Source organism: Lolium perenne, chromosome 4 (genome assembly GCF_019359855.2).
Source record: "Lolium perenne isolate Kyuss_39 chromosome 4, Kyuss_2.0, whole genome shotgun sequence".
Lineage (NCBI taxonomy): Eukaryota > Viridiplantae > Streptophyta > Magnoliopsida > Poales > Poaceae > Lolium > Lolium perenne.
This window is the reverse complement of record NC_067247.2, coordinates 111,193,346-111,205,454: the sequence shown is the minus strand read 5'-3', so window position 1 is coordinate 111,205,454 and position 12,109 is coordinate 111,193,346. Positions and strand designations below refer to the sequence as shown.

Below are 12,109 nucleotides of genomic sequence, written 5' to 3'. Positions count from 1 at the left end.
GTGTTGTCAATAAGTTCTGAAACAAGGCTTGCTACAATGCGTACATAGGGAGGTCCCGATGAAACCCTGAGCCGAATTTAGTTTGCTAGGCCCGTGAAGCAGCTACGATTGAAGAATCAACTGGACTATACTCGGCCCAAGTACCCAACACACGCCCTTCCTATCCTGTCCCCGCCGCCCCTGCCATCGTGCCGCCCCGCAGCTCCTCTTCGTCGACCTCGATCCAAAGGCAGGTTGTGGATCCCAAGCAAGCTCGGATCTCTCAACCATGAGCCTCCGGCGGTACGTGAATATTGTGACGGCGAACCACTATCAAGGCATCTATTCGCTGCGCCGCCTCAACAGCGACAATTTCTTCTACCAGGCAAACGAAGCAGCAGCAAAGGCGCGAGATCTTACCAGGCTCAGGAGAGTGCCGGAAGATGCTCTGTCTCCCTGTTTTGCCCGAAAGAAGAAGAAACATGTCTCCGATAAGCTGCTGGAGACTACTATCCGGCCACCGCAACCAATCTTCAGTGTCCGCCCAACGACGTGCCCTGTGTCCGACGACGGCGACTATGATAACCGGCTACACTCCTTTCCTCTCTCCGGAACCAAGATCTTCTTCTTCGACAGCGCGAGACGCACCACCTTGTACGATACCAAGGCCCGATGCTCGATCAGCACGCCCTGCCTCCATGCGCGCAAGGACCTCCCCGTCGCCATCTCCGTCCCCTGCAGCCCTGCTGCTGCTGGACCTGAAGGCGAGCAGGACCTGGACGGCGGCAGCAGCAGCAGCCTCTACATCCTCGACACGGCGCTCGACCCGGCCAATGCCACTCCGTTCGAGGCTCTCACCTGGCGCAACTTCACAGATGAAGACTACAAGGCATGGCACTGCGACGCCCTCCCGCGGCCGCCTTTCGGCGATCTCCAACGTGACCTGGATGTCTCGGTACTGTGCTATGCCGTGGTGGGCGACGCCATCTACGTATCTCTGACAAGCCTCGGCACGTACTGCTTCGACACGGTGAGCCGGACGTGGAGCCTGGCTGGCGACTGGCTGATGCCCTTCTCCGGCAAAGCCGAGTACGACCCTGAGCTCAAGCTCTGGTTTGGCGTCTCTGATGGTAATCACCAGCTCCCGTGCGCGGCTGATCTCTCCCCCATCCTAAGAGGGCATGCTCCAAAGAAGCAGCACCACTATGTTTGGGGGGATCCTCAGCTCCCAGGAGACTGGCTCCCCGATCTGTTTAAACCAGCCAACATTGTCAGCTTGGGTTCCGGTAGGTTTTGTATCATCAACTTCTTCAGAGATGTGGGAGGCTACTGCACCTCTTGTAGGGATGGACCATCAGCTGCAGATGGCAGCCCAATTGTTGTTTTCTCTGGTTTGGAAGTGTTGGCTGGCAATCGCAACAGCAACGACGGTGATAGCGGCAAAGGAAGTGACAGCGGCAACGGGCTCCGCATCCGCATGATTAAGCACAAGTCTAGGCTTTGTAGAGACACTCGCTCCCTCGAGTCGGTACTCTGACTGTCTCTGCTTTGAAAGCTCCATCCTTTTATCTATCTGTCTATGCAAGGAGGGACTGTCAGCACTTGGCTATCAACACGTCTTTTGCTGTTTTAGAAGCTGCCTACTACAAGAGACTACACAATGTGTGTGTTTGAATAATCTTGGGACACTGATCGTATTCCAGGGCTAGTTTATATTGTAGGATTGCTGTTTGAGCAGCTAATTTGTAGTATATATAGCTAGTATTCCTATTTGATGGGCACTTCCTTCCTCCTTCTACAAATGTCTCTGAAGAATCTGCTTTGCCTGACTTGAGCTGCTGTTATAGAAGAGGAGAAACATACATAACAGCTTGTGTATGTTTCTCGTCTAGGAGTGTCACTTTGCAGTTTGAACCGTTGGATCCTGCTTGCGCAAAATGACGCCGTTTAATGCAAAAATTGATTTTTTGTTTTGAAAAGAAGTAGGTTGAGAAAAGGAGGGGATAGGTGTAATCTTGTATATGGACCATCAGATCGAGTTGGAGTTGACTGCAAACCTCCTCTTCTTGCACAAACAATGATGTTTTGTGGGTTTGTGTGCAAGTATCTCTTAGAACTTCATACAAGGAACCGGCAGTTTAAGATGGACATTTCGTCGGATTCATGGATGGACGCACGCATATTCAAAATTGTGCCGTCACATTTTGTTCTGTTTTAGTACCTGATTTCCTTGGGCTGCTGTTTTAGAAGTAGAGTACGACACATGAGCTTTCAGTATGTTTCTCGTCTAGTATCACTTCGATTCTGCGAGTTTGAACGCTGGGTGCTTGTGTAAAACGATGTATATGTAAGCGGCTATTTAAAATGCAGAAGTTGATTGTTACTTTGGGAAGGAAGTACTTGGGGCCTGGGCGAAGTACTTCTATTTCTACTCCCTCCCTGACGCCTGTTATCTTGAGCTGCTGGCGTGCCTTGTTGCAGGTTCTTTCTTATCCGCTGCCTATCGAGGACCAAATCCGGCAAGGGGATGGAGGCCGACGAACTTCCTGGAGAATGGAGACACATGACTGGGTTTCTATGCATACGGTGGGTCTCAGTACGGTGCTATGTATTCGACGTCTCTAGTTCAGCGCATGACTGGGTTTCTATGCATACGGTGCATTTGGTTTCAGCCTTTGAGCTACAGTTGGCGTGATGGATGGAAATATGGAATACTAGATGGAGGAGCACGAAGATAACGGTTTTGCTATGTCTCAGTCAACTGAGATTTTCTTAAGTCTAAGTCACTTGCAAAAAAAGTACTTGAGTTGCACTTTTCTGTTAAAAAAGTGCAATTGCACTTTTCTGCCAGAAATGTGCAACTGGACCGAGTTGCACTTTTCTGAGGTGACTGAGACTTAAGAAAATCTCAGTCAACTTAGACATAGACACACCCCGAAGATAAAGCCGCGGTCTCTCTCTGTAAGAGCATCTCCACTCGTCTCCCCCAGAAGCCCCCCACGACTACTTTTTTTCATCTGGACGGCGAAAAATGGCCCAGTCAGGCCCCCGGTTCCTCGTTATGGTCCGGATTTGAGCCTATTTTCGTCCGGACTCCCCATGCCATCCTCGGTTTCCCAGGGGTCTCCCGGGGACTCCGGATGGAGCAAAACCAATCGCCCACGTGTCTCCTCTTTCGTCCGGACTCCCCGGGCCATCCTATTTTTCCCCGAGAAACGCTGCTTGGGGAGCACACGACTGGAAATATACTGCCCCCCGGGCCAAATTTTCGTCCAATCCGGACGAAAATTTCGCCGGATTTGGGCGTGAAGAGAGCCAACGAGTGGGGATGCTCTAACTTTTGTCAGCTCTTGCAATGTACCCCCTCCGTTCCCTAGTACTAGTGCAATGCACATATAATCTTGTTTGAAATAATTGCACGTGCAGCTCAAAAAAAACTGTGTATTCTTCTTTGAAATAAATGCCAATAGCAAGTTCCCCAGTCATTAGATTTCTCGAAAAGGTTTGTCGTAAAATGTTTGTACAAATACTGAAACCAAAATTGCTAAAGAATGTTTTGATCAAATTTGCGCTGCTAGCCAGTTCATTCCTCTTCATCTACAATCATTTCCCTTAACTTTTTTAAAATCATCAAGAGCACCACTGCGCTTGATGTAAATTGCAGTATCTTTGTCTACACTTACACAAGGGAGATATAAAAATATTTTAAAAAGCTAGTTACCAAAATTTATCAGTTGAAGCAAGTGTTTGCCGAAGGATGTAGGTCAAAGAGGTACACTATGTGAAATTCACACTAAATAAGTAAATATATATTACATATTAGGCTTCTAGATACAACAACAAAATCCTTGCCATTTTGACACGCGAAACTGAAAACTCATCTTAGAGATAAGCCTGGCCATGGAACTAATCATTTCACTGAAATCAACAAACACCAAGCAAATAGTACATTCACTCAATCTATATCTATATCTATACTATATTATAAAATAAAAATGAGGAATTGGTTCTGTTTCCTCCGGTCAGGGGTTTCGTCCTACATATTTTATCTGACCATTTTTCCCTCCCACCGCGCCATCAAACAATGCATCACGCAATCACTCAACGTGGAAAAATAAATTAAGGAGCAAAATCATCGCACCATAAATGTTGTCCATCAATCAGAGTATTAATTACATGCAAAATCCGAAAATAGATTGCAGTGATTCCAGGCATTGCACACCATCACACGCCATCAGGCAACATCCGAAAAGAAAATTACACACAATAAGGGAAACATGAATTTCAAGGCAACATCACCGCACCATAATTGGAGGGCATCAGAGAGAAAATTAAATTACAAGTTCTGGGCATAGAGGCATGGATTTGGGCATCGGATCCCGAGATCTGGGCATGGAGGATCGGATTGAACCTCCTCATTTTATCTTCCTTGTCTTCGTGCCTCCGTGATCTGCCGCATCAGTCGAGACATGGCCGGACGTGCGGCGGCGGTGGGGATCATTCTGGTCGATCAGGGTTTTTTTACCTACGTCCAATGGTGGCTTTGCCGGATCCGGTGGCGCGGTAGGTCTCGGACATCAGCGCCTCTCCCGAAGCGACAACGAGATTACGAGCGGGCGCGCTGCTGATGCCGCCGGAGAGGGTGCCGGTGTCCTCCTGCTGCACGGTCGTGGACCCACAATGGACATGCCCGGCATGAAGAACTAATCGGTAAATCCAATCCTCTAACTCCTTTCGTACGCTATGGTTGCTATACAGATTACCATCTGACATATGACTTCACGTCTGAATACAACTACCTTAAGGATGAACTGTCAGTACAACCAAACTAAGGTGCTAATTAGACCATTTTGTTCAATGCGACTGGTTGTACTTTTCAGAATGGAACTGTTGGAATCTATACAACTGGTCTTACAAATTCGCAGTTGTAAGTTGTTAATTCCCTAATAACATTTCATAAACGAGCCAATCGGCATGAGCAACGACTAATTCAGCCAGCAATATGTTTGTGCATCACGATATGAAAGACAGGATCAATCGAAAAATATAATCCATGATGTCCGTGATAATTTATAGGCATGAGTACAATTAATAATTCTCTCCATAGATGTCCATGATAATTTATAGGCATGAGTACAATTAATAATTCTCGCTACAATGTTGTTAAACCTAATGAAATTCAAGTCTATTTTCTTGTACTCCTCAAATATGTTCAGTACATGCTGGCTTCAGTTTTGTTGTATGGAACTTTTGAGTTTTGCGGGAGTAATACATTGCCTGGCAGAATTTATTTTTCAAATATGTGTTTTTTTGGTATTATAAAAGAACACAAATTTCACTATAGGATAAGTTATTGATCTTTTCATTTTCCTCTCTTCAGGGCATGATGGTGCTTGTCAATATGGCAGTTGGGACGAATGAAGTAGTTACTGCTGGATTGCAAGGTAATGCTGCCTTCTCTTCTTAAATAAAGTAATATTGAGATAATGCATGATTTTTATTGTTCAATGAATGTCTGTTTAGCTATAGCTTCAGTTTTTCAACTAGAGGAATGATATAGTTTTGCTGTTGGTTGTTTTCAATTTGGAGTAGTTAAGAAGCATTCAATGATGAAGATTGTTGTTCTGGGAAGCTTCATACTATACTTGGATTTTTAATTTCAATATTATTCATGGGGATATCTCGGTAGTCATCAGTTTGGAATCTCGGTTAACAGCCCCTGGTTTTGCTTACTCCGTTGACAATCTTGGCACTTATCAATAAATTTTCTTGGTCATGCTGCTGCCTGCCTTGAACTCAATAAATTTTTATCTGATTTCATTGGGCATGCTTATGTGTCTAATTATGTGTATAATCTAGATTTATTTTTTAACTAAATGTGATTGTTTCTAACAATGCACATTTCCTTGTTTTGTTGATTTACTTGTACCAAAAACAGTTAGTTGTGAAGTCAAAACAATGAAGCATTACAGGGTTTCATTGGCAGAATTGATGTTTCATTGCTCTGTGAATCCGAGACTCTTTGAACAATTACTTAGGAAGGATCATCCATACTTCTCTTGCTCTAAATCTGCACATGCTCTTGTTCTTCCGGTAAAGATATATATTGTGACATTCAGTTGCGTGAAAGGGGCGCTGATGGCGTATAACTCACACGTTCGTTGGGAACCCCAAGAGGAAGGTATGATGCGCACAGCAGCAAGTTTTCCCTCAGAAAGAAACCAAGGTTTATCGAACCAGGAGGAGCCAAGAAGCACGTTGAAGGTTGATGGCGGCGGGATGTAGTGCGGCGCAACACCAGGGATTCCGGCGCCAACGTGGAACCTGCACAACACAACCAAAGTACTTTGCCCCAACGAAACAGTGAGGTTGTCAATCTCACCGGCTTGCTGTAACAAAGGATTAACCGTATTGTGTGGAAGATGATTGTTTGCAGAAAACAGTAGAACAAGTATTGCAGTAGATTGTATTTCAGTATAGAGAATTGGACCGGGGTCCACAGTTCACTAGAGGTGGCTCTCCCATAAGATAAACAGCATGTTGGGTGAACAAATTACAGTTGGGCAATTGACAAATAAAGAGGGCATGACCATGCACATACATATCATGATGAGTATAGTGAGATTTAATTGGGCATTACGACAAAGTACATAGACCGCCATCCAACTGCATCTATGCCTAAAAAGTCCACCTTCAGGTTATCATCCGAACCCCCTCCAGTATTAAGTTGCAAAGCAACAGACAATTGCATTAAGTATGGTGCGTAATGTAATCAACAACTACATCCTTAGACATAGCATCAATGTTTTATCCCTAGTGGCAACAAAGACAACACAACCTTAGAACTTTTCATCACTGTCCCAGGTGTCAATGTAGGCATGAACCCACTATCGAGCATAAATACTCCCTCTTGGAGTTACAAGCATCTACTTGGCCAGAGCATCTACTAGTAACGGAGAGCATGCAAGATCATAAACAACACATAGATATAACTTTGATAATCAACATAACAAGTATTCTCTATTCATCGGATCCCAACAAACGCAACATATAGAATTACAGATAGATGATCTTGATCATGTTAGGCAGCTCACAAGATCCGACAATGAAGCACAATGGGGAGAAGACAACCATCTAGCTACTGCTATGGACCCATAGTCCAGGGGTAGACTACTCACACATCACTCCGGAGGCGACAATGGCGGCGTAGAGTCCTCCGGGAGATGATTCCCCTCTCCGGCAGGGTGCCGGAGGCGATCTCCTGGATCCCCCGAGATGGGATCGGCGGCGGCGGCGTCTCTGGAAGGTTTTCCGTATCGTGGCTCTCGGTACTGGGGGTTTCGCGATGGAGGCTTTAAGTAGGCGGAAGGGCAGGTCAGGAGGCGGCATGAGGGCCCCACACCACAGGGCCGCGCGGCCAAGGGGGGCCGCCGCCTAGGGTGTGGCCCCCTCGTGGCCCCTCTTCGTCTCCTCTTCGGACTTCCCGGAAGCTTCGTGGCAAAATAGGACCCTGAGCGTTGATTTCGTCCAATTCGAGAATATTTCGTTACTAGGATTTCTAAAACCAAAAACAGCAGAAAACAGAATCGGCACTTCGGCATCTTGTTAATAGGTTAGTTCCAGAAAATGCACGAATATGACATAAAGTGTGCATAAAACATGTAGATAACATCAATAATGTGGCATGGAACATAAGAAATTATCGATACGTCGGAGACGTATCAGCATCCCCAAGCTTAGTTCTGCTCGTCCCGAGCAGGTAAAACGATAACACAGATAATTTCTGGAGTGACATGCCATCATAACCTTGATCATACTATTTGTAAAGCATATGTAGTGAATGCAGCGATCAAAACAATGTATATGACATGAGTAAACAAGTGAATCATATAGCAAAGACTTTTCATGAATAGCACTTCAAGACAAACATCAATAAGTCTTGCATAAGAGTTAACTCATAAAGCAATAATTCAAAGTAAAGGCATTGAAGCAACACAAAGGAAGATTAAGTTTCAGCGGTTGCTTTCAACTTGTAACATGTATATCTCATGGATATTGTCAACATAGAGTAATATAATAAGTGCAATATGCAAGTATGTAGGAATCAATGCACAGTTCACACAAGTGTTTGCTTCTTGAGGTGGAGAGAAATAGGTGAACTGACTCAACATTGAAAGTAAAAGAATGGTCCTCCAAAGAGGAAAGCATCGATTGCTATATTTGTGCTAGAGCTTTGATTTTGAAAACAAGAAACAATTTTGTCAACGGTAGTAATAAAGCATATGTATCATGTAAATTATATCTTACAAGTTGCAAGCCTCATGCATAGTATACTAATAGTGCCCGCACCTTGTCCTAATTAGCTTGGACTACCGGATCATCGCAATACACATGTTTTAACCAAGTGTCACAAAGGGGTACCTCTATGCCGCCTGTACAAAGGTCTAAGGAGAAAGCTCGCATTGGATTTCTCGCTATTGATTATTCTCAACTTAGACATCCATACCGGGACAACATAGACAACAGATAATGGACTCCTCTTTTATGCATAAGCATGTAACAACAATTAATAATTTTCTCATATGAGATTGAGGATATATGTCCAAAACTGAAACTTCCACCATGGATCATGGCTTTAGTTAGCGGCCCAATGTTCTTCTCTAACAATATGCATGCTTAACCATAAGGTGGTAGATCGCTCTTACTTCAGACAAGACGAACATGCATAGCAACTCACATGAAATTCAACAAAGAGTAGTTGATGGCGTCCCCTGTAAACATGGTTATCGCACAACAAGCAACTTAATAAGAGATAAAGTGCATAATTACACATTCAATACCACAATAGTTTTTAAGCTATTTGTCCCATGAGCTATATATTGCAAAGGTGAATGATGGAATTTTAAAGGTAGCACTCAAGCAATTTACTTTGGAATGGCGGAAAATACCATGTAGTAGGTAGGTATGGTGGACACAAATGGCATAGTGGTTGGCTCAAGTATTTTGGATGCATGAGAAGTATTCCCTCTCGATACAAGGTTTAGGCTAGCAAGGCTTATTTGAAACAAACACAAGGATGAACCGGTGCAGCAAAACTCACATAAAAGACATATTGAAAACATTATAAGACTCTACACCGTCTTCCTTGTTGTTCAAACTCAATACTAGAAATTATCTAGACCTTAGAGAAACCAAATATGCAAACCAAATTTTAGCATGCTCTATGTATTTCTTCATTAATGGGTGCAAAGCATATGATGCAAGAGCTTAATCATGAGCACAACAATTGCCAAGTATCACATTACCCAAGACATTTATAGCAATTTACTACATGTATCATTTTCCAATTCCAACCATATAACAATTTAACGAAGAAGAAACTTCGCCATGAATACTATGAGTAGAAACTAAGGACATACTTGTCCATATGCTACAGTGGAGTGTGTCTCTCTCCCATAAGGTGAATGCTAGGATCCATTTTATTCAAACAAAACAAAAAACAAAAACAAACCGACGCTCCAAGCAAAGCACATAAAATGTGATGGAATAAAAATATTGTTTCAGGGGAGGAACCTGATAATGTTGTCGATGAAGAAGGGGATGCCTTGGGCATCCCCAAGCTTAGACGCTTGAGTCTTCTTAGAATATGCAGGGGTGAACCACCGGGGCATCCCCAAGCTTAGAGCTTTCACTCTCCTTGATCATGTTGCATCATACTCCTCTCTTGATCCTTGAAAACTTCCTCCACACCAAACTTAGAACAACTCATTAGAGGGTTAGTGACAATAAAAATTAACATATTCAGAGGAGACACAATCATTCTTAACACTTCTGGACATTGCATAAAGCTACTGGACATTAATGGATCAAAGAAATTCATCCAACATAGCAAAAGAGGCAATGCGAAATAAAAGGCAGAATCTGTCAAAACAGAACAGTTCGTATTGACGAATTTTATCGAGGCACCAGACTTGCTCAAATGAAAATGCTCAAATTTAATGAAAGTTGCGTACATATCTGAGGATCACTCACGTAAATTGGCATAATTTTCTGAGTTACCTACAGGGAAAACAGCCCAGATTCGTGACAGCAAAGAAATCTGTTTCTGCGCAGTAATCCAAATCTAGTATGAACTTTTCTATCAACGACTTTACTTGGCACAACAAAACACTAAACTAAGATAAGGAGAGGTTGCTACAGTAGTAAACAACTTCCAAGACACAAAATAAAAACAAAGTACTGTAGGTAAAAACATGGGTTGTGTCCCATAAGCGCTTTTGTTTAACGCCTTTCAGCTAGGCGCAGAAAGTGTGTATCAAGTATTATCAAGAGACGAAGTGTCAACATCATAATTTGTTCTAATAATAGAATCAAAAGGTAACTTCATTCTCTTTCTAGGGAAGTGTTCCATACCTTTCTTGAGAGGAAATTGATATTTTATATTACCTTCCTTCATATCAATGATAGCACCAACAGTTCGAAGAAAAGGTCTTCCCAATATAATGGGACAAGATGCATTGCATTCAATATCCAAGACAACAAAATCAACGGGGACAAGGTTATTGTTAACGGTAATGCGAACATTATCAAATTTCCCCAAAGGTTTCTTTGTAGAATGATCAGCAAGATTAACATCCAAATAACAATTTTTCAGCGGTGGCAAGTCAAGCATATTATAAATTTTCTTAGGCATAACGGAAATACTTGCACCAAGGTCACATAAAGCATTACAATCAAAATCTTTAACCTTCATCTTAATGATGGGCTCCCAACCATCCTCTAGCTTTTTAGGAATAGAGGCTTCGCGCTCTAGTTTCTCTTCTCTAGCTTTTATGAGAGCATTTGTAATATGTTGCGTGAAAGCCAAATTTATAGCACTAGCATTAGGACTTTTAGCAAGTTTTTGCAAGAACTTTATAACTTCAGAGATGTGGCAATCATCAAAATTCAAACCATTATAATCTAAAGCAATGGGATCATCATCCCCAATGTTGGAAAAAAATTCAGCAGTTTTATCACAGGCAGTTTCAGCAGTTTTAGCAGTTTCAGGCAGTTTCTCGCGCTTTGCATTAGAAGTGGAAACATTGCTAACACCAATTCTTTTATTATTATTAGTAGGCGGTGCAGCAACATGTGTAGCATTAGCATTACTAGTGGTGGTAATAGTCCAGACTTTAGCTACATTCTTCTCTTTAGCTAGTTTTTCATTTTCTTCTCTATCCCACCTAGCACGCAGTTCAGCCATTAATCTTATATTCTCATTAATTCTAACTTGGATGGCATTTGCTGTAGTAACAATTTTATTATGATGATTCTCATTAGGCATAACTTTCGATTTCAAAAGATCAACATCAGCAGCAAGACTATCGACTTTAGAAGCAAGTATATCAATTTTCCCAAGTTTTTCTTCAACAGATTTGTTAAAAGCAGTTTGTGTACTAATAAATTCTTTAAGCATGGCTTCAAGTCCAGGGGGTGTGTTCCTATTATTATTGTAAGAATTCCCATAAGAATTACCATAGCCGTTGCCATTATTATAAGGATATGGCCTATAGTTGTTACTAGAATTGTTCCGGTAAGCATTGTTGTTGAAATTATTATTTTTAATGAAGTTTACATCAACATGTTCTTCTTGTGCAACCAATGAAGCTAACGGAACATTATTAGGATCAATATTAGTCCTATCATTCACAAGCATAGACATAATAGCATCAATCTTATCACTCAAGGAAGAGGTTTCTTCGACAGAATTTACCTTCTTACCTTGTGGAGCTCTTTCTGTGTGCCATTCAGAGTAGTTGATCATCATATTATCAAGAAGCTTTGTTGCTTCACCAAGAGTGATGGACATAAAGGTACCTCCAGCAGCTGAATCCAATAAATTCCGCGAAGAAAAATTTAGTCCTACATAGAAGGTTTGGATGATCATCCAAGTAGTCAGTCCATGGGTTGGGCAATTTTTAACCAGAGATTTCATTCTTTCCCAAGCTTGAGCAACATGTTCAGTATCTAATTGTTTAAAATTCATTATGCTACTCCTCAAAGATATAATTTTAGCAGGGGGATAATATCTACCAATAAAAGCATCCTTGCATTTAGTCCATGAATCAATACTATTCTTAGGCAGAGA

The 12,109-nt window shown here is 42.4% G+C and overlaps 1 protein-coding gene across 1 annotated transcript; it reads left to right on the top strand.

The window, feature by feature from the left end:
- Positions 1-268: 268 nt before the first annotated feature.
- Positions 269-1,516, top strand: LOC127304422 (uncharacterized). The gene has a single exon (XM_051335112.1). The coding sequence runs from the start codon at positions 269-271 to the stop codon at positions 1,514-1,516; it is 1,248 nt and encodes a 415-aa protein (XP_051191072.1).
- The last annotated feature ends 10,593 nt before the right edge of the window (positions 1,517-12,109 follow it).

What these genes read in the sequence shown, in the direction of transcription:
- LOC127304422 (XM_051335112.1), top strand. Translation starts at nt 269, where the DNA reads ATGAGCCTCCGGCGGTACGTGAATATTGTGACGGCGAACCACTATCAA.